Here is a 23,859-nt window from a genome sequence, read left to right as displayed (position 1 = left end):
AACAAAAAGGGAGCCGGTTAAGGTGCATCCACGACGACGCGGCAAAGCGCGGAGCTGGCACGTGAACGGGTCCGTCTACGATGAGCTTTATGATTGAAAGAGAGAGCTGTGGGACGGGTTAACAATGTGCGCGAGCGAGAAGGAGAATGTCAAGTGGACATTGTTGACGGTGACAATGCCGCTGAAATTGCCGGAGGACAAAGAGGTCTTATGATGATGCTGCTGGCGAGCGAGCGAGCGAGCGAACGGAGCGAGTTGCTCGTGGACAGGGACACCACTGTATTCTCCCGCTTCACCCCTTTGCAACCAACCCCTTTCTCCGCAACACTCCTTCGCCACTTCCCGCTTTCTCTTCCCCCGCGCATTATCTGTCATTCTCGAATACTCCGGTATTCCGATATCACGTGTGCGGCATCTTTGCTCACGAATCTCTCTGTCGCTCATTGATCCCTTTATAACGGTGTATCTCTTCCAATAATTTTATTAAGAATATGCGAAATAATATGGAAGCTCTCGCATCTGATCTGGCGCGCGCAAATATTAAGGCCGAAAATTAGTTTTTCATTTGTTTATACTTCTTTCGAATGTTTCAGTGCATCCTTTGGGCATCCTCAGTATATATATAATAAAAAATTATATATATATATATATGTAATAAAAAAATCTACGTGTTATAAATCAGCGTCTTATAGGTATCTTTTGTAAGTCCTTTCAATTATATATATATATATATATTGAAATATAATATTTTTATATTACAATATAATTTTAATTATATTAATGACATTAATTTATAATAATTTATCTGTAATATTATAAAAATTAACATATTATTAATAAAATTAATTTATAATATTTATTTATAATATTATAAATTTAATATATAATAAAATATATAATATATATATAATTTAATATATAATAAAATTTTAATTATTAATTATATGTAACGAGTGTTATTGAGAATAATTTTTTGATAAGATAGTGCCTTTCTGGACTATCATGCTTTAAAAAAATTGACGAGGTTGCACATTGTTACAAAAAATTCAAATGTATAAAACAATTCATCATACTCGATCGAGCGACTTCTTTTAATATCATTATTCCCTCAGGAAGGACTTGAACCTTTCGAAGATAATTCGTGACCTTTTACGCGAGCGGAAGAAGTTAATCGACGTTATCTTTTCATTCAAGTGTCTCTTGCAAATAACATCACGAATGTAATTAACAGTATATATTTATTGAATTAATCTCAGTAAAAAATGTTGATCAAAGATTCTTCGCTTGATATTAAAAATGCATTAAAAAATTCTCAAAATTTACGAAAAGAAAATCTAATCGCTACACTGTAAAAAAAAATTCGTTAACTGGACTAAACCTTTCAACTAAATATTATTTTGTTAATTAAATAACATATAAAAATAATTAATATAAATGTAACATTAAATCTAACAAAACGTATATTTGACTTAAATACTAATATATGTTCAATTAACAAAATAGTGATTTAGTTGAAAGGTTTAGTCAAGTTAACAAATTTTTTTACAGTGTAACTGCGTAATAATAATTTTTTATTCTTCTGGGGGATGAATATTTCAGATACATGAAATTTTCAAGGCCGATGTTGAGTTCGCGCTTTTATCTACGTGTTACATTATCACAAATACACACGCATACGGTGCCTATACTAATACACGTATATTCAAGAGGGTTTATATATAGTATATATGTATATATGCATATATATATATATATATATATATATACAATATATATATATCGCCAACGTTCCTTGCTTTCATTCGTTCGCGGAAAGAAGTAAAGAGCTTTGTCGCCGCGGCATCAAAAGCTTGAATAACGCGACGATGAAAGAAGGAAGTATCGGTACAAGAAACTGCACAGTGAATACTGAAAAGAATGTTGTCGCGAGGAGGAGGGCGGATGAGGGGGATGAAAGAGTTAAGAAAGAGCGGGAGCGAGCGACATTGCAAAAAAAAAGGAGAGACAGATAGTAAGATAGGCAGAAAGAAAACGGGAGGGGATGACGAGAGGAAAAAAAGAGAGGGATGCGCTCTCTCTGAGAAGAAAACCTTTTGAGGGAAAGTGATGAGCATTTCTGTGGGAGATCTAATACAAGAGCGTCGAGAGGTAGAGAGACATATCGGGAAAAATTAAAATATATATCTTATCAAATTAGCGCACCGCGTCTCTTAAAAAATTACCTCGTTGAAAGAAATAATGGTTGTTATTTTATTATGATGTGTTGTGTTTCTTTAGGAAAATTTGAAGATGAATATTGATTTTCATTATCTTCCGCGAAAATGATTCTATAAATTTAAGAAATCATTGAGAAATATTATTTATAACAATACTTAAAAATAATACTTGAAGCATTTATGAGCAAAATTGTGCCAACAAATTGAAACGCGAATTGTGGATTTATAATAAATAATAAAAAAATTATTGCAAGATTTCAATTAATTTTTAAATTAATTTTGAAATTCAGAATTAATATAAGAAATCTTTATATTATTTATTATACATCTTTGTATACGTACGTATTGTATAATAATGCTAATAAAAGTTTTTAAAACAAAAATTTAATCAAAGATAAGAAATACAAAATAATATTTTAATGAACAAAAAACTTTTTTGTAAAGAAATATATAATAAAATAAAAATTTTATTATATTAATTTTCATAATCCGACCCTTTTTTCTTAGATTCGACTTCATGCTAATATTTTTTCTTTTCTTAATTTCTCGATTTTTAATTTATGTTCTAGAAAATTGTTTCTGAATTTCAATTAAGTTTAATTTTGTTTTAATTTAATTTAATTTTGGTCAGTTTAATGACATTTTGTTTGCGTCTGCGCAAGTAAATTTGCTAACTTAAATTTAATTAAATTTAATTAAAATTTAACTAATCTGTCTCCTCAAAAAATAAAATGGAGGGATGAGATAAACATATAAAACTAGATTTATAATTAAGGAACATTTTGTTAAACGTAGCAGTTTAAGCAACATATATTATCGAAAAACCAGTACTCAGGATCTCTAGTTTCAGAAAGACTTTTGCCTTGAAAAAAATGTCTCGTTTATATGCGGTTCGAAATATACAGAAAAACTGTACAAAAGTATCGCGACGTGTCTATAGAATTGTAAATAGTAACAATAAATGCCGGATGGAAAGGCAAGCGGCGGAATACATCGGAAAGAATTGCTGCACTGACAAATGCCGCCTCTATATATACGTACGTATATATGCATCTATATGTATATGCATCGGATGCGTCTACGTCTTTCGCGTCTGATTGTCGACGCTAGCGGTCGTCGCGCTCTCTAGCGTTCGCGAAAAGAGAAGTCGTTTCCAGCAGCGCGTTCCTGCATTTTGTTGCGAAGAGCGGTGGGCGAAACAATGTAGCTTTTGTGGGGCAAAAGAAACGGGCAGAGCCCGCCTAAAGAGAAAAGCTAAGAGCGATTGAAATACGCTCGTATATGTCCGCCCTTCCCCTCTTCCACCATTTTATTCCCTCCTCTTTCGAAATCTTGCCACCCTTGTTTCCGCGCCTTTTATATTTTGTATTACAATAAATGTGTGTAAAATGTATAAACGTGTGTGTGTTTCGCGCACACAAGTACGTATCTTTATGTATGAATTCGTATAAAGTTAAATATGTCGCGGCACATAATTTTCCAAAATTTCTTCCTACCAGGGTTGGGTAAGTTAATGATTTTTTTAAACTATGTTATATAAATTAAAAGTAGCATGAACAAAAAATTAACACTTGTTAAAGTTAAGTTCAGATTAATTTAATTAAAGTTAAATCAAAAATTTATTTTTAGAAACTTTATTTATATTATATTAGAATTTTGTTTCTTAATTAATTTAAAATAATAAATTAAGAAAATGCTGGACTAAAAAAAATTAAGTTTTGTGTTATCAATAGAAAAGAGAGATTAAATTCGACTATAAATCTATTTATTAGCTATACAGATTGTTTATTACATGAAATTATAAGCTAACGCAATTTGTTAACATTAATACTTTAATTGTGGAAAAAGATTTATCAATCTGTATAGCTAATCCAAATATAAATAAAAAAAATTAAAATATTTTAATTTTTTAAATTTATATTTTGATTGACTATACAGATTGATAAATCTTTTTCCACAATTAAAATGTTAAATTAATATTAACAAACTGTGTTAGCTTATAATTTCAGGTATTAAATACTCTATATATGTGGCCAATAAATAGATTTATAGTCGAATCTAACTTCACTTTTCAATGAAACAGAATTAGTTCGACATCCTCTTAAGGTTCCTTGATCCTCACCGTGGCTATGTTAAATTGTGAATTTCTATTCTCTTTTCTTTTGACAGTCAATCAATAACCGTAAAATAATTTTAAAAGTATATACTAAAGCCATCTAAATTTGTATTTCACCAAAATATCTTTTTATCTCAAAATGGCACGCAAAAATTTTCATCGTGCATTTTTTCGCCTCTGACGTCACAAAATGACGCGGCGAGGACCAAGGAGCCTTAACCCCATAACTGGTATCGTGGGGTTATTTGAAACCCCAACATAAAATACTTTCTCATTAGTGGGATATTATATTTTTATAGTCATTTATTTAATTAAATGAAACAATACACTCTTCCAAAGATCAATCAATCATATCAGTCATTTATTGATGTGTTGTTAATAATTACATAACTTTTCTAAAATCACTATAAGAGAGTTGGTTTTTACACCTCTTGGGTCATTTTTGACTCCATGATACCACCCAACAAACACAGTATATAAATGTTATATACTTAAGCATGTTACATGTAACGTATATATTAGTTGTAATTTCCCACTCATAGATGTAACATTTTTAATATTACATATATTACATTGTAGTTATATTGTCATTATATCCCAAGATAGCACTGACTTATCAATACATCAATGTGCTATTTGGTATATAATTACAATATAACTACAATGTAATATATGTTATATTAAAATGTTACATCTATGAGTGGGAAATTACAACTAACATGAATGTTACATGTAACGTACACGTTATATTACCTGTTATATTCCGTTTTATTATAGCAATGTAACAATTATATATCGGTGTTTGCTGGGACACCTCTTGGGTCATTTTTGACTCCATGATACCACCCAGCAAACACAGTATATAAATGTTATATACTCAAGCATGTTACATGTAACGTATATGTTAGTTGTAAATTTCCCACTCATAGATGTAACATTTTTAATATTACATACATTACATTGTAGTTATATTGTAATTATATCCCAAGATAGCACTGACTCATCAATACATCAATGTGCTATTTGGTACATAATTACAATATAACTACAATGTAATATATGTTATATTAAAATGTTACATCTATGAGTGGGAAATTACAACTAACATGGATGTTACATGTAACGTACACGTTATATTACGTTTTATTATAGCAATGTAACAATTATATATCGGTGTTTGCTGGGCAGTTAAGGGTTAATGAACGTGAACTTGAAGATCGTCAACAAAACTGTAACTGGGAAAGAATTTAGGAAGGGGACCAGAGGGAAGGTGTAAGGGCAAAAGAATGGGAAAGTAACGACGAGGACCACGAGAATAGGAACGACGCGGTCGGCAATCTAAGGGGGTGGTTATAAAGAGGGGAGGTATGTGTCGAAGAAGCGAGTATTGGTAGACGCAGATCGGAAAGAGATGGGGGTGGCAAGGGGTGAAAAGGGAGAGGGACCGAGGGGAGCAGCACATAGGGAGGCGGTATGGAGGTGGTTGCAGGTTGGTAGTCAAGACTGCCTTCAGATTTCCAGAGTGAAGCATTGTGTTCCGAAGGCGCATTGTCCTCGCGTCGGCGGGAACTCGACAATGCCGAGTCCGTAAGTTAGTAACCCTACCGTAAAAACTTATCTCTCTCTCTCTCTCTCTCTCTCTGTCTCTCTCTCTCTCTTCGCCTTTTCCCGAACCTTCGCCGCGACCTCTAGCCTCCCGTGATTCCGTTCGATTTCCAACCTCCGCGTCCCGATCCCCCGCGATTCTTCCCTACCGCCCCCTCTTTATTGGCGCATTCTCGACCCTGAGTCCCGGCGTTCCAGAAGATCCCTCCCTCTCTTTCTCTTCGGGTTACGACAGAACAATTCCACGCCGCGGAGATCTGACGTCCTCCTTCTTGCGGATTCAAGCCAACCGTTTCGCGTAGCGAATTCTCGCGGATTAAGAAGACGAGCAACCTCCCGTTTCCTCTACCCACGAGTGAGACTTCCGGTATCCGGCATTGCGTGATCCACAAGTGTGCTTACGAGGCACATCTGAATATATTGTTATTATTGTGACAGATTATATTTAAAAATCCACTGATAAATAAATAAATAATTATTTAAATAATTATTCAAATAATTATTTAAATTGCTCCAATTTTTATCATTTTATTTTCCTAGCACAGTTACCTTTTGGTTTTATTTGATTTATAGTGCGCACAACAATTTCTCTTTCATTCATTGAGACTGTTTGAAATCGTAGCTATTTAAGAAGAGTCGCTTTTGCATTGATTTTTCTCTTTAACATATTTTGTGAAAATAAAATGTGTTATTTTTCGTTAATAAAATTCTTTGAGCAGTTATTTTATTATCAATTTATTATTAGCAATTCTTTGATTATTCACTGAAAAAAAGAATTTGTCAACTTGACTAAATATTATTTTGTTAACTAAACGTGTAAAAATATTTAAGTTAAATCTAATGAAACATAATTTAGTTAAAAGATTTAGTCGAGTTAAAAAAATGTTTTTCAGTGTATACCTATTATTTTATTATTTTAGTAAAAAACAAAAATAAAATAAAATAAAAAATTAGTATAACAAACTATGTGAATAAATAAAAGTAAATTTTTAGTTAAATAAAGTAAAATATGTTTTTTATAAGTATATTATTATATTATTTTTCAAATTGAATTCTTTTATTTTGTAGCATAAAATTATTCAAACAAAATCAGACGTGCTCGTAGAACATCGCATAATCGTGGCCCGCAAGGAACTAAATTGAACTTTGGTATTCCACGATAGGAATACGTCTTAGAGTATATCTTTCTCATGAAAAAGAAGTCGCAATTATTAGAGGAATTAATTTCCTTTTGATAAAATAATTATAATTGAAGGAGAAGCACAAGAATTCCAATTACTTCGCTTATATATTACCATTATTTTTTTGTTGATCGATAACTTAACGCTACGTCCTCTCTTGAACTAACTAATGATAACAGCAACTACGCAGTCTGCAAAGTGTTAATTGTATCGATGAAGCACAGCGGCGCGCGATTCCGAGAGTCGGAAGTGAACGTTCCGGGGAGCGGATACAAACATCAAGGGTTGGCGGGTGGTCCTCTCCTCTCTCTCTCTCTCTCTCTGTCTGTCTTTCTCTGTCCCATCTCATTGGAGGACTCAAGTTGCTGGCCAGCCGGACAACGCGCGGTCGCCGGACAAAGCTCCTCTAATTGTCCCCATCAGCGACGAAGAATGGACCGCGGGCCTGCCTCTGACAATTTCATTTGTAATTTACATAAGGCTTATTAAAATCACAATGAACGAAGAGACGTTCCGTCGTTGCTGCGTCGCGCGACGATAACCGATAACGAGGATGACCCGCGATCGACCCTTGCAATTTCTCCCAAAATTGTTTATCGCATTTATCAAGGATATATTTACAGGGTGCACGGTAGAAAAATGTGTTATCTTGTTAAAAATGGTCCCCGTTAAAATTTTTGTGTTAAATATATTTAACACATTTATTACTGTTCTGTTAATTGAACTTAAATGTTAAATTATTAAAAGAACTGAAAAAATGTAAAAATAACACAATGTGCATCTATTTTTAATTTTACACAATAAATATGTTCTGCTTTATTAGTGACAGGATTTATCTGTTAAAATTTACAGGATAAAAATGTTGACTTTTTATTTTATAAGTAGGGATGATAAGAACATATTTTTAGTTAAATTTTACATTAAAACTATGTTAATTTTACACAAAATATTTTTAATTACTTGAAGTTTTGTGATATCTGTTAAATTTAACAGAAATTTTTAACTGTGTGTAAAAAGGTCGGTTATTTCGGAAATATAACGTTTTATAAAAAATTGTTTCAGATACAAGTTGTAGGATTTAAAATAATCTATTTAATAATTGTATCAATTTGAACTGGATTGCCAATGTCAGGGCAAGGTTACCTTAAATTTTTTGAAATAGAACCCTCTATTTTTATTACATATTCTTGTAGCTTATCTCGAGATCTTTCCAAAACACTATAATTAAGCTATTTTTCATTAAATATTTTCCGAGTTATGAAACTTGAAATTTACAGTATTTTGACATAAAATATAAAATATCTTGTAAATTTTTTTAAAGCAACAATATGTTTTTCTTATACCAATTAAGTGGTCTCATTATTCTGTACAATAAAATAAACAATTTTACATAACTTGGAAAATACTTAATAAAAAAATAACATGGAAAGTTGTCGACTTACAAGAATATGTAATAAAAAATAGGGGGTTCCATTAAAAAAAAATAAAGTAACTTTGCTCTGACATTGGCGATGCCATCCAAGGTCAAACTGATAAGATTATTAAATAAATTATTCAAAATTCTACAACTAGTATTTAACATATTTTATTGTAAAACCATATGTTTCCGAAATAATCGAGTGTTCCGATCTTTTTGTTACATCCTTTATGTATAATTGTAGAGAGTGACGCTAGTTTTCTTATATTTTTATACTTTCTCGCAAAACCCTCCCTTCCTTTCATTCGTGTAATTGAGCTTATCTCCTTGGAAGAATAAAGAGAAGAGAATATAAATTTTTTATGGAAATCCGAAATATACAATTCTAATTTCTAAAATTTACAGAAAAGATGGTTCAAAGATTTTATTTTTTAAATAATTTTGCAATTTTTATAAATAACTATGTAATTATTTTCTTATTCTTTTCGTTTTCTTTTAAATAAATCTTTGAAAAGCTATTCATATGTTAAAGAATTTATAACAATCTAAATTTTTCTTTTTGCAGTTTGTTTTGCTCACACAATAATTATTTACATTTAGATTCTTTAAAGTGTAATGAATCATTTCCTCATTTTTGTCGTCTCTTGAAATAAATTTTTGCAAAGCTACTTATGTATGAAAGCATTTATAAATATTTATCTTTTTAAAAGAGCAAAGAAAAAGAATATATGTTTTTTTATTTAAATAAAAATTAAAATTTTTTAAATTTATAAAAATAGATGATTTAAAGCATATTCTTATAGTAAATATGTGAATCATTCATTTTTATTATTTTGTCTCTTGAAATAAATCTTTGAAAAACAATTTATGTGAAGAAGAATTTATCTCATTTCAAGTGCAGAAATTTCTAAGGATATAAGTATTTAAACCAAAAAAATTAATGAAATTGCATTTTTTGATGTATAGTGCTATAAGATTATAAAAGTTTCTCATCAATCAAGAAAAAAAGGGACTAAAATTTCTTTAATTGATCAAACAAACAATGTCAATTCAAAATAATTATTTTTAGTTAATTAATTGGGTAATTAATTCCTGATTAATCTTCTAATTAATTAAGGACTTAATAGGAAATCTATTACTCCTTTTCTCATTTTCCTAAATTAAAACATTTGTTAATTTTTATATCTTTGAAAAATATTTCTTATTTTTTTTATCCTAAAATTCATTTTATATATTTTCTTACATTTCTATACTGTTTTAATTGCATTATAAACTCTGTTCTTTTTTTACTTATATTTTACATTAATATTATATTCTATTTTATATGACTACTTTTGAATCTATTTTCATTATTATTACTATATTCTCTATCTCTTTATTCCATATTGCAATTTTTATTTCCTTAAAGAAAAAAGAAAGACACGTAATACTGAAAGATAGCTCCATCCTCTCCAATTTTGGCGAAACTTTACAATATTGTGTATTTTTGTGCGTATAACACGAATCTGTAAATTAAAATTATCGCTCTCAAGGAGAAAAAAGTTACAATGGGCCGGATTTTAATTTACAGATTCGTGTTTTATGCACAAAAACACACAATATTGTAAACGGTGCTCTATTGAGTTTATCTCGACATGATATCTGGTCAATACTTGGGCGTATATTTTTATTAAACATTTTTTGCGGTATATTGTGTTTCTACCAAGTTTATCATATTTTCATAAAACGCCATAAACTGCCATATATTTATTATTATTATTATTATTATTATTAGAGTACCTTAGAATTAACGGAGGTGGTGGCAATTTTTCTAAACCCTAATTCTCAGTGCAACAATAATATATAGATATTAATCGCAATATAAACTGATATAGTTTATTATTCGCAACATTTTCGGTGCAAAAATTTAAAATTCAATATATATATTGAGCGTAATAATAACTTACCTACAGAAATGCAACCAGAAATATGTAGAAAATAATGATCAAAATACACTCACCTTCTCTTTCCCTCGAAAGGAGAAACCTCTCCAAAGAAATATCAAGTATAGTATTTTAATATTTATGAACATCATTGATTAAATCTTCAAACTAATAATCTATTTTATTTATGGTTTTGTGACAAAATATTTATTGCATATTATTTTACTTTATTTTAATTAAACTAAAATTTATTTTTAATAAACTTTGTTGAAGTCAAGTATTATCAATAAACTTGCATAAATAAATTTGGAAAAAAACTAAAATTAGCGCTTTATAATATAGATATAATTTAATCATTAACGCGCATTTTATTAAATTAATTGAAATGTATTATAAAACAACTATTAAACATTTTTATTTTTATTTATGTTTATAACATGCATATTGAAAAAAATCTTTATTATAATACACATTTAAAAATTAAACACATATATACAATAATCTTAATTTATTCATTTGAAGATAATGAATTTGTATTGATATCATATAATATTTATGTATAATATTATTCTGATTAATAAAACTTCAATTCTTTTAATGTGTAATAAAGTATAAAAATAAAAAATTTACCAATGCATCTATTTATTGCAAATTATATGATAATTGTTAAAGAAAAGAGGTTTTTTCCTAAGACTGTTATCTTTATATATGTTAAAATCATTATCTTAAAATTTTTTTAAATACTTTACCACTCACCAATTTGATGCAGTTGGACAATGTTGATCTGTAAAATAAAAGCACACAAATATTTTTTTAACAATTATCAAAATATTTAAATTATTTTTTTTGAAATATTAAAATTAATTTGAACATTTAAATATTAATTTTAATATTTCAAAAATGATTATGTATGCGCATAGTTATAGCTTTTTCATTCGTACTTTAATAAAATATTAAAAAACTATATAATTAACAAAAAAATATTTTTTTAAAGAAAAATAGAAATAAAAATATTTAAATTAAAATAGTTTACTATTTAATTCATTTTTACTATTAAATATTTTTATTAAAATATTCTTTTGCTATTAAATATTTTTATTAAAATATTTAATAGTAAAAGAATCTAGTTACCTATTAAATAAATAATTATATGTATATCTACGCGTATGTCTCAAATATAATATACAATATGTTAAAATCGTATTTCACACATATTTATTATTATAAAATTATTATATTTGTTATTAAACGTTCTAAGTACTTCACAGTATAAAATCTAGGACATTTTACTTACATAATCATTATATTATGCAACAATATAAAATATGGAAGATAAACGAATAATCTCACAAAAATAACCAATAAAAAATAAGAAAAAAATAAATTATAAAAATTATATTTACCCTATCGTTGCTCCGCCGTTGCCCGATGCCTCCCCGGGCCTCCAATCTCCTAAATCCTTCATGGCACTCACTCGAAACACTTGCACTCGCGTTACTTTTTTTCGTTCGCGATACGCGGCGTCGCCCGGATTTTAGCTGTCACATTTTCGACGCGTTTCAATAAAACGCGAGAATCGCGAGAGCTTATTCGAGCGCGAATAAAACCGGCAAAAAAATACGACAAAATGGCGACGCGATTGTTATCGTTATTGATGCAATTTTTACGAGAATTAATTATGAGTTTACTTCGTCGCGTAACGATTGGATTGAACACGATGATACGGAAGTACGACCGGAAACGCGCCATTACCCGCTTAAAGCACGCTCGACAGCGTCAAAAAAACTCCGAAAATTTCGCGTCGAAAGCGCAGCCGGTGATTCTCGCGATTAATCGTAGTTAATGCACGAGAGCGAACTCTTGGCTCGCACTGACGTTACTGTGTGTCACACGAAGGACGCGAGGAATGCGAAGAACGCGAGGAACGCGAAGAACGCGAAAGACGCAAGGAACGATCACGATCGGATTTATAGGATAATTAACGGCGTAAAGACATTCATTAATACTCACGCTCGTACTTTCGCGAAGCGACGATGTACAACGCGGGAATGTTAAACACGAACAAGTCGAAAGTCCTACTAGATGGCAGTATGCATTCTGATTGTGTTCGAAAATATGTCTGTCTAGGGCGAAGCGCAGGAGTGACCAATCGGAACGCAGAGATTCTCGGTCTCTGATTGGTCGATCACATTTTGCACTTTGATGGACAAATTTTATTTATTATTTATTTATTATTTAGTTGTTTATTTTATTTGTTTAATTTTTTTATTTTATTTTGATTATTATACATTAAAAGTCACACTATCTCGTATTCTTATTTTTTATTATTTACTTCTTACAATTATTATTATTACTTATCTATTTAAATCCTTATTTCTTTATTAAATTTTTATCATATATATATATATATATATATATATATATATAACAATCAAAATGTTATTAAAAAAGTCATTAAATGTTTGTGAACAATAATAAACATTTTTTTGTAATATTCTACATATAAATAATATTTGTGTATTTTTTTTTGTTTATATTAAAAATATATATAAAGTTTATAAAAGTTTAAAGAGTTTATAAAAAAAAATTATATATATATATATATATATATAACAATCAAATATGCAAGAAAAATGCACTTGAAATAAAAAGTATATAATAAAAACTACCATATTTATAAATGTAAATGTGAAGTAGTTTATGAAAACATGAATTTTAAATGCAAGATACAAAATAGGTATTATATATTTTACATTTCCATTTCAAATAATTATGAAAGGCCAAGATCTGATCAGACAAATATATACGTATAACTGCAAATATAAGTGCATCCAAAAGTCCCGCTATCGAGAAAGAGCAGTCACGTGTTCTGTCACGTGTTCGCCAATCTGACAACTGACAGCTGTCAGAATGTTGGCCCCACTGTTGTCTCCTCGCGTCCGCTCGCGTTTACAGTGCATCCTCGACGATGACGAATGTTTTCTTTTCGCCCCGCGCGTATTGTAAGATCATTTTGCATGCAACCAAATATCCGCATTGCGCGATCAATGGCTTGTTGCTTGGCAAACAGAAGAGTAAGGACGGCAGGGCGGATCTGTACATCGAGGACGCGATACCTTTATTCCATATATGCCTACATGTTTCCCCAATGGCGGAAATAGCGCTTACTTTGGTAAATATTTTACGAGCCTTCATTATCGCAATCATGACTTTCGTAAAATTTTACGATTCGTCATTTGAAGCACATTCCTCAAACGGTGACATAATCGATATGTGACGTGAACGTGGACGTATTAATGTCCTAACCTATATCACAATGATGAGCTGTCGTAAGAGAGCAATTTATTTATTTTTCTTTTTATTTAAAGTCTTTTGTTCTTAATGTTAGAATAAAAGCATTAATTATTATTCATGAAATTTTGTAGAAAAAAATATATATTATATATATTTTTTACAAAATTTTATGAACAAAATAAATATAAAGTAAATAATATACAATACAAGATATAAAATTATTGAATATAAATAATTTAGCAGTAGCTCTGTTAAAGAAATATTATCTGACGTCTTATTCAATGGCTTAATTGCAGGTGGACCAGTTAGCTGCCAGCAAAGGCCTTATTCTGGCAGGTTATTACCTGGCCAATGAGAATATAAATGATTTAAGGTACCTTAATATTTTACTTGAGCCTAACTGCATTAGTAGTCTACAACTTATTCATTTCTCTGTTTTTCCCGTAGTACGGACAGACCAGCTCACAGAATAGCGGATAAAATCGCGGATAGCTTTAATAGCGCGTTGCTCATAGTGGTATGTTTGCTACAAGTTTCTTACATCAATATGTTTTATATTTCTGTGTGTACAAATCTTGTTGCTTTTTACCAGGTGGATAATCGAGAAGTGACTCTAGGCATGGGATCTAGTCCATTGAGAATTTCGCAGTTGGTAGATGGAAAATGGAAGCCGAAGGATAAAGCAAAGTAATTTGTACATTTTTAATATTATTTTAATTTTCGAAAGCTCTTACATTTTATTCAAACATTAAAATGTCACGTTTATTCTGTTACAGTATTATTTATGAGGGAGGTGTTGCACACACAGATGCGATGTATTCGTTACTCAAGGCAGAGGAGTACAGGAATCTAGTTGACTTCGACAACCATCTCGATAATATCGCCCTTGATTGGCAAAATCAGAAACTTAATAAAATTATCGACGAGGCTGTCGACAAGCATAAATAGAAACAAGACTATGCAACCATTCCATACACAAGTCATACAAAGATTGTTTTATTTATATGTTACGTTGCACTCTCTATCTGTATTTCATTCACCGTATGCAAAGTAACAAATGTACATACGCTATAGAATTTATAAATGAATATCACGTGTTTTTCAATTCTGAAGTTTTACTTTTACCTGTCATTTCTTGCTTTAAAACTTTATAACGACGATATTTTAACAGAGCTGTTGCTGAATTATTTATATTCAATAATTTTATATTTTTTATCTATAAAAATACTTATGAAGATGATATAAGATTAATATAAAAATGCAATTTTTAAAATTTTATAAATTATAAAATCTTTAATCGAATAGAAGAGTAATCATAATAATTGTATTGCAACATAAAATGAAATGTATATATACGTTGATCTCCGATATAACAAAGGAAATTCTGTTTACCGACAGATACATTAAGTCAAAAAGAGGAGGGAGAGCTTCAATCTTCAATGTATGTAAATAATCCTTCGGGACAGATTTCACATTTCCTTATATCTTTGTGACTTTTAATTGCTGGGGAATATCATATCTTTTATATGTAAAATATCTCATCTCACTTTGTTGCAATTATTACATTGTTAAAACGATTGTCACGTGAACTTAACCTGTCGCAGCCGCATATATAATATCTTGTAAACATTTCCCAAATAAAGGTATGTACGTGACAAATATTTTAAAGATTGACAGTCATCTTCGTTGGCAACGAAATATTTTAAATTATTACTTTAATATATAATAAGAGAACAAAAATTACTTATTTGTAATTTTTTAAAAATAAATATGTCATTGTTTGCATGTGCAGGATTTATATTTATAATAAAAACTATGTGTAGTATAAATATACATATATTAGTGAAAACATTTATATATATTGCAAGATAGTATTTATTTATATAATTATATATGTGATCTAATTTGAATTTAATCAAGTTTTTATTTTAGTATATATATAATTTGAAGGAAAAAATTATTTTTTTATTATATAATCTTATTTTTTTATTTCCTTGATAGAATTTACAGACAATGGAACACCAATGCAATTGTGGCAGTGCACATGATGCGATAGAATTAGGCGTCAGTTATACTTTATATGAAAAAATAGATAAGGATCGAGTGGAATGCCTAAACGAAAATGAGGAAGGTAGTGGTGTTAAAGTCTTTAAAACTTGGGAAGAGAGATTAGATAGAACAAAGGTATTCTCGATAAGTATATTTTATCTTTTAGCAAATTTCAAATACATCTTTTAATGTTTCTTCTAAAACTTTATAGTAATGTTTTTTTTTCCTCTTTTCATTCTTTTTATTTATTTTAGTTTGTAGAAAGTGACGTTGATGCTGAGCTCCTGTTTAATATACCGTAGGTTCACGTATTTATATTAGTATACTCAAATTTTTATATTAAAAGACAGTTTTGTATATAGCATCTTGATATTTTTGCAGTTTCACAGGGGATGTAAAATTAAAAGGACTTATTATAATTGCACAGGAGGAGTTTTCGCCCAAAACAGTAAAACTGTAAGTATAAATTGACAAAAACAATATTTATATAGATATTCAAGAAGTAAAAATTGATGCATTTTACTCATGTATATCAATAGATTCAAAAATCGACCGCACATGACGTTTGAAGATGTAAATATTAGTCCAGAACAAGAATTTGAGTTAATCACAGATTTGTATGGAGTACATGAATATCCTGTGAGGTATACCTGCTCATTTTACTTATATCTGTTAGATTTATAACATTTTTACAACTATAATTACACATAAAATATTTATGAGATATTAAAACTCTATACAAGATTTAGAAATCTTAAATTCTGTTATAGAACTGTAAAGTTTTCATCGGTACAGCATCTAAGTCTTTATTTTGTCGGCGATAGTAACATGGAACATATTGAAATCTCCTATATTGGTCTAAGAGGAGAATGGACACCAGCGCACAGACATGGTGTCACTATTTGTACATATGAAGCACGTCCCTTAAGCAGCGATCATCCAACAGATTTCAATGAAATCAGTAGGGCAATTAAATAATATCTCAACTAAAATGACATATTTCTGAAATAATGCTCTTAAATATGGGAAATGACCGATATTGAAAGGATGCTGTTATGAGAAATAATGTATATATATAAACTGCTGTGGGCATTTTTGTAACGTCAATGTAATTGTGGAATCTTTTAATCAAAAGCCTGTAATAAGAAATTTTGGTAACAGTTTTATTTCAATTACATTTATATATTTTCATACTCCTCTTATTGGAATTATTCTATAATGAATGTATTCTATCTATGATAAGAGATGTGTACATTAAAGAGTTTACTTACTTAGCAAATATATTGTACATATTTTCATCACATTAGCAAACTTCCAGTGGCATGGTATATAATTACATTAATTTTTTAATACAAAATAAAATTACGTCTTATGTTTGAAATTTGATCTTTCCGATATCCATTTCTGAAAACTGCATGTCTAAATGGAAATCAATTATTTGAAACAATTCCAGTGGCTGAGGTATCCTGCCGGTTTCAAGTTTCGACCAGACAGGAACATCTGAAATATATAGTGATATGCAATAAATATTCAATCTAAGAATCGTACAAACAAATGCAATTTGCGCCTGCTTACCGTTAAAATGTATTTCAAATGCGCCTGACGAAATCAGTTGACCTTCTATCGCGTTGCAGAGCAGGAAAATCAGTACACAGGAATAAAAACGATTGCTCATACACCACTGCCATAGTGATGTTTGAGGCAGACCGAAGTCAAGTCCACTTATGATTAAAACAATTACCAAAATTTTCAGCATTCCCTGAAATGCAAATAAAAAAATTAAATGTGTATAAAAGTATACATGGTTTTATATATATAAAAACAATGAATTTAATTACCAGTGCTTTTGCAATCATCATTTTATAACCTGGCGGAGTGAAGTTCTCTCCCTCGACATGAAGTTCTGGATACTTTTGCTTAAGAATACTGACATATTGCTCAAAGGCTTTTCTGTAGCCACACGAGTAGCTGTAAACAATTATTAATTAATTAATTATTAAAAAGAATTAAATTAATAAATATAGATTAGTGATCACTTTAGATCACTTAGAATGGTACGCAGTTCAACAAGTATCTTGTTAGATTGTTGCAAACATATCCATTATCTTATAGAACAAACGAACGTCTCTAAAATGCACGTTATCGTGTTTATTAAATGAAAATCAATAAACGGATCGTTAATCTTACCAGTAGAAGAATCTTAAGGTCGGCCCAGTCTTTGCGCCGAATTTGGTTAATGGCACCTCCTCGCTATTCACATCTATGCTGTGCACCAGCAAAATCGCAAGGGTACACAGACGAATTAGCCAGCGCATGTTTATCCTAATTCATCGAAGAAAATAAACAATAGTACTCGTCCACGCGACAACTAAATGCAACTAAACGCATCGAATATGGTGTTTCGGTATCTATTCTTTCTTCTCTCTCTCTCTCTCTCTCCCTCTCTCTCTCTCTCTTTCTTTCTGTTTCTCCTTTCTCTCTTTCTCTCCTCGTAATCTATCGAATCGAGAATATCAACATTATTTATCGGCCACTTGATTATTCTACAAAAATAATTCAATTTTTCGTCGAATTTCTGTCAGATTTATATAAATTTGTATTTTTCTATCCAATTTCAAACAATTCGATTTTGCGTCGTTTATAAGCGAAACACACGTAATCCTCGATTTTGACAGCTCGCACGTGCGCGTGCGCGCGTCAACTCAAGTCAGCTGTCAATAGCTGTGGAAAATATGATTATTATGTATTTAATTTGGTAAATAGAATTAATTGCGTATATATTGTTAAAAAACATTTTTTATTTATTTTTTTATTTTATCTACGTCGCTGTCAAAAAAATACACAATTTTGAAAGAGACTGTATACGTCATATGTGGATGGCGATTGGCTGTCTCGATTTGCGTTGTGAGTTATATCAGAGGCAGAGAGAAACAAGAGAGCGGCCACCGGGATTCAGCGGCCGCGTGTACTAGTACGCCCCCTGACAAAGTGAACACTTTACAAAATATATTTGTCTCTAAATTTCAGTCAAAATAGCATATTTTTTGTTAGAGAAAAAGAGAGAGCAAAGTCTCGTGTTAAATAAAAAAATCAATTCTACGTGAGAAAACGCTGAGGCTGTGATCCACTTGACGCTATAAATGCTCCGCAGTGTTTTTCTTCTCTTTTCTTTCAATGAGAAGAAAAGAAAGAATGCTTCGAAGCATTTGTAGCATCAAGTGGATCGCTGCTATAATACATTTATCTGTGCGTGTACCACTTGAACTGTCACGGTTCTCCATTTGACATTTGTATGTAGGTTATATGTATTCGCCGATGAGACTTGAAAAGTCTGAATTTTCGTGATGAGCGAGAAAAATATTAATTCCGCTTTAGTGCGGAGAGTCAATAAATTGCTGGAATCCAGGGTGGAGCACGATAAGGTAAAAACTTTGTGATAACAATGATAAGTTCGTGATTATTTATAAATCCCATTTTGTAAACAGTTTTTAAGCATTAATTGATTAGATAAGAAGGATTAGATGGATTTTTAAGCATTAAATGACTGCTTGCGATGTAGAGGGAGAAATGTCACAATTTTAATTATAAAATATTTTAGGACACGTTAGAAGCCTTGAAAGAACTGTCAACATTTTTTACCGAGAACACATTGAACTCTCGTCGAAATTTGCGCAGTAAGATTGAGAGAAGGAGTCTGGCGATAAATGAAGAATTCCTGACTGCCTTTAAAGAGGTGAAGGCTTCCTTGGATGACATTTATCAAGATGTTCTAGCGATGAATACAGCTGTGCAGTCCATGACTAATCGCTTGCAAGTTACAAAAACACAAACATCACAGCTTATAGAACAAACGACAAAGCTTCAAAACGAAAGGTGCAAAAGCATTTGTACAGGGTGTCCCATAGGAAATTGTGGAAACTAATCAGCTTTCATTTTTTAATACACGCAGTTATTATAAGAAAAAAATTATAATTCTTTATTATAATTTTTTGAAAGTCTGCAATTTTTAATGGATATAAATAATATGTTTGTATACTAGTTTATTTTATTGAAAAAAGTGCTAATAATCGCATATGTAAGCTAATGATAAATATTTTCGAAGTGCGCATTATTTGAATTTGTACAAAATTCTGTTCTTTTACGAAAACTCGTAAAAACTTTTTCTAACATGCCATTTTTAATGTTATTGATGATCCTTTTAATAGTTGCTATTAAATCTGGCACTGTTGAAAATATTTTACATTAGTTTATGTAATTTTATGTGATTTTATGTGATTATTAGCACTTTTTTAATTATTTTTTGTCAATAAAATAAACTAGTATACAAACATTTTATTTATATCCATCAAAAACTGTAGACTTTCTTCTTTCCAACACAATTTTTTTTTTCTCAATAACTGCAATAAAAAATGACATCTGATTAGTTTCAGCAATTTTCTATAGGACACCTATGTCTAAGCAATATTTAATGATAATGGTTGCCATGTCATAAATATTTATTGTTGGATTTTATTTCCAGTCAAGTGTTGTCTATACAGCAGGAAGTTGCGAGCGCATTTATAAAAAACTTCCAATTGACCCCATCAGAATTGAGCGTTTTGCATGGATCAGCTAGAGAGGCACCCATAACAGAAGAATTTTTTTCTATAATTAATAAAGTCCAGGTAAATGCATCGAATGTTATTTAATTTTAAAGGTGATGATTATTTTTGGCACTTTAATTTTATTCGATCCCAGGATATTCATAGCAAATGCAGAGTGCTTATGCAATCTGGCTATCAGACATTGGCTCTGGATATAATGCAAAGAATGACACTACTGCAAGAAGCTGCTCTCGAAAGATTGTATCGATGGACACAAACTCATTGCAAAAATATAGAAAACGAATGTTTGGCACCATTACTCATTAAAGCTATGAGTAAACTTCAAGATAGACCAGTATTATTCAAGTAAGATGATTAATATTTGAGTACAAGTATTATATGTATGTTATATTAATTGCAAACAAAATTGATATATTGGGTATTTTCAGATATATTCTGGATGAATATTGTGCAACTAGAAGAACCGCCTTAGTAGGAGCTTTTATAGATGCTTTAACATTGGGGGAGGGTGGTGGAACACCTAATCCTATAGAGATGCATGCTAATGATCCCAAGAGATATATCGGTGATATGCTTGCATGGTTGCATCAAGTAATTCCTGTGGAGAAAGAAAACATTCTTACCTTGATGAAAGGCTGTGATAAGACAGGTAAGATATATTAATTATATATTAAATATATTAATTTTATTAATTATAAAGATATATTAAATATATTAAGTATATTAATTATAATAATTTTAAAGATATATTTTAAATATATTAATTATAAATTATTTCTTCTCAAGTTAAACATTGTCTAAATATGGAAATGAATTCATTGCAGATGTGTCGGATCAGGTGAAACAAGCATTGAGCAACATCACGGAAGGACTGTGCCATCCCTTAAAATCGAGAATAGAGCATGTTATATCTACAGAGGCACCAGCAACAGTACTGTACTCAGTAACAACTTTAATTAGATTTTATCGCGCCATCATCGAGCAGGTCATACCTGATAGTGTTTTAGATCAAACACTGTTAGATTTATTGAGCTTGAGCGAGAAGAGCTTTTTGAGCAGATTTCAAAGAGAAACGAGGATCGCTCTTGGAGAGCGCGCGGAGCCTCCCGGAAGTGATTTAGTCCCTGCTCCATCTGTTTCTAGACTGTTGTCGCTTCTAAATGAAATACTGTCCGTCGCTAGCATAGCTGAAGACAGGGAAAGGGACATGTTACAGGTATGAATGTTCAGCACATACTTTTCTCTCTATTTCAACATTTATTACAGATTATTTTCCATATGATTGACAGATTGTGTCGTGTATCATTGATCCACTACTTCAAGAAGTTAATGAAACAGCCTCCAGATTACCAACTGTGGATATGGCTGTTTATCTTCTCAATTGTATGCATCAGATACAATCGACCCTAGCATTGTACGAATACATGGATCAGAGATTAGAAAGGTTACAGGTGATTGGTTAGTTTTTATCTAAAAGATAGAATTAGATATAGAAGGTGTCGCATAGGAAATTACTGAAATTAATTAACTGTCATTTTTTAATGCATGCAGTTATTGAGAAAACAAAAATTGTGTTCGAAAAAGGAAAGTCTACAGTTTTTAATGGATATAAATAAAATGTTTGTATACTAGTTTATTTTATTGACAAAAAGTAATGAAAAAAGTGCTAATAATCACATAAAATAAGATAAAATTACATAAACTAATGATAAATATTTTCAACAGTGCTAGATTTAATAGCAGATATTAAAAGGATCGTCAATAACATTAAAAATGAATTGTTAGAAAAAGTTTTTATGAGTTTTCGTAAAAGAACAGAATTTTGTACAAATTCAAATGATGCGCACTTCGAAAATATTTATCATTAGTTTACATGTGTGTATTAGCACTTTTTTCATTACTTTTTTTCAATAAAATAAACTAGTGTACATTTTATTTATATCCATTAAAAATTGCAGATTTTCCTCTTTACAACACAATCTTTGTTTTCGCAATAACTGCATGCATTAAAAAATGATGACTGATTAATTTTAGCAATTTTCTATAGAACACTGTAATTGTGAAACGTGTTATCGAGATTAAATCCATTGTTTGTAAGTTGCTTGTAAGTTTTGGCTATTACTGACGTAATACGATTTCAGGCACAATCAGATGCTCAAATCGACACACTTACATCGGAACAAGCTAGTTCTTTGGTAGCACATTTGAATCTTGGTTCGATTTACACTATTCTGCAAGGACGCGAGCAGGGACCACTCTCATCCATACCTGGCATGGATGCCCTCAGCGTGAAAGAATTCACTGTAAGTGTGATTCAATTTGTCGAGTAACATGCAATTGTTTCCAGGCATTAATATATTGATTCCTTTCGCAGAATAAATTAGAGGCATTTCTTGTGATGCCAGATGTCTTATTATTGCCACAAATAAGTTTGTTACAAAGCAACAATCATCGCATGATCACTCAGAAACGGTCGTTCGAAGTAATCGGAGCTATATACAAGCAATTGTACGAATCATGTCATAATCCGAAAAATTTGTATCAAAATCCTAGCAGCCTCTTTTCCAGAACGCCCGAAGAACTTCTTCAGACATTAATTTCTCAATAATTGTATATACATATATATTTATATGTATATATATATATATATATATATATATATATATATATATATATATATATCCCCTATATATATTTTGTATAAATCTCTAAATATATAAACATACTATATGTATACAATTAGATAATAAATCACATTAAAAAGCGATCCTTTATATTATATTAAATGCAAAATTTGTTGATATATCTTTAAATTGCAGCATTTGCAACGATGTTCCTGCAACACAATTATATTTTTACAGAGTTATATATTTTTAATTAAATTTAGTTATATACTTTCATCTTTATATGTCTTCAAATTGCAGCATTTTTAACAACATTCCTGTAATACAATTATATTTTTAATTAAATTTTATTTAAAATTTTCATATTTATATATCTTTAAAATACAGCATTTTCAATATTACGATATTTCTATGAAATAAACGTATAGTCGTTTATTTTTAAAAATTTTATGAAATGAATTTGATTTTATGAGAAATTTGATTTTAAGAAATTTTTTATTTGTATATTTTTAAGAAATATATTTCTAATTAAATTTTATTAATTTAATTACAAATGCATATATATAATTTATATTATATAACAAGAATTTATATTTATAATTTTGTTTTTATATTTTATAAAACAATATCAATTATTTTACTAGTTATTGATATATTGTTTTATAAAGTATAAAAACAAAATTAAATATAAATTATAGTATTATAATATTAACTATATATTAAATTATATACTATATATATTTTTAATTAAATTAATAAAATATAATTAGAAATATATTTCTTAAACTAATAATATATATGTATCTTAAATTAATAATATATATTCTAAGA

General features: G+C 29.9%; 4 protein-coding genes across 9 annotated transcripts; 3 read left to right on the top strand and 1 right to left on the bottom strand.

Moving 5' to 3' along the window:
• Nucleotides 1-13,367: 13,367 nt before the first annotated feature.
• Nucleotides 13,368-14,856, top strand: EMC8-9 (ER membrane protein complex subunit 8/9). The gene is made up of 5 exons (XM_029300832.2): nt 13,368-13,629; nt 14,048-14,124; nt 14,199-14,268; nt 14,344-14,438; nt 14,528-14,856. The coding sequence occupies exons 1-5, from the start codon at nt 13,426-13,428 to the stop codon at nt 14,697-14,699; spliced, it is 618 nt and encodes a 205-aa protein (XP_029156665.1). The 5' UTR covers nt 13,368-13,425; the 3' UTR covers nt 14,700-14,856.
• Nucleotides 14,857-15,113: 257 nt separating this feature from the next.
• LOC114929459 (PITH domain-containing protein CG6153) lies at nt 15,114-17,181 on the top strand. 2 transcript variants are annotated; one of them, XM_029301006.2, is made up of 6 exons: nt 15,114-15,192; nt 15,753-15,935; nt 16,055-16,098; nt 16,182-16,256; nt 16,340-16,444; nt 16,571-17,181. In XM_029301006.2, the coding sequence occupies exons 2-6, from the start codon at nt 15,765-15,767 to the stop codon at nt 16,776-16,778; spliced, it is 603 nt and encodes a 200-aa protein (XP_029156839.1). In that variant the 5' UTR covers nt 15,114-15,192; nt 15,753-15,764; the 3' UTR covers nt 16,779-17,181. The 2 variants fall into 2 exon arrangements, with proteins under 2 accessions (XP_029156839.1, XP_029156846.1); XM_029301013.2 differs by having other exon boundaries at nt 15,141-15,394.
• SelT (selenoprotein T) lies at nt 16,943-18,503 on the bottom strand. The gene is made up of 4 exons (XM_029301036.2): nt 17,988-18,503; nt 17,639-17,768; nt 17,376-17,559; nt 16,943-17,300 (listed from the first exon to the last, which is right to left on the bottom strand). The coding sequence occupies exons 1-4, from the start codon at nt 18,113-18,115 to the stop codon at nt 17,170-17,172; spliced, it is 573 nt and encodes a 190-aa protein (XP_029156869.1). The 5' UTR covers nt 18,116-18,503; the 3' UTR covers nt 16,943-17,169.
• Nucleotides 18,504-18,701: 198 nt separating this feature from the next.
• Cog6 (conserved oligomeric Golgi complex subunit 6) lies at nt 18,702-23,168 on the top strand. Of its 5 annotated transcripts, none has more exons than XM_029300989.2 (10): nt 18,702-18,771; nt 19,099-19,222; nt 19,399-19,673; nt 20,320-20,464; nt 20,538-20,749; nt 20,833-21,053; nt 21,229-21,620; nt 21,694-21,855; nt 22,546-22,707; nt 22,779-23,168. In XM_029300989.2, the coding sequence occupies exons 2-10, from the start codon at nt 19,145-19,147 to the stop codon at nt 23,010-23,012; spliced, it is 1,881 nt and encodes a 626-aa protein (XP_029156822.2). In that variant the 5' UTR covers nt 18,702-18,771; nt 19,099-19,144; the 3' UTR covers nt 23,013-23,168. The 5 variants fall into 5 exon arrangements, with proteins under 5 accessions (XP_029156822.2, XP_029156816.2, XP_029156827.2 ...); XM_029300983.2 differs by having other exon boundaries at nt 18,714-18,788; XM_029300994.2 differs by lacking the exon at nt 18,702-18,771 and adding an exon at nt 18,795-18,900.
• Nucleotides 23,169-23,859: the final 691 nt, after the last annotated feature.

The sequence above is a fragment of the Nylanderia fulva genome, unplaced genomic scaffold, assembly GCF_048542155.1.
Source record: "Nylanderia fulva isolate GAGA-0341 unplaced genomic scaffold, ASM4854215v1 Scaffold44, whole genome shotgun sequence".
Classification (NCBI taxonomy): domain Eukaryota; kingdom Metazoa; phylum Arthropoda; class Insecta; order Hymenoptera; family Formicidae; genus Nylanderia; species Nylanderia fulva.
Note: the sequence above shows the minus strand (reverse complement) of the source record. Positions and strands in the feature narration are given on the sequence as shown.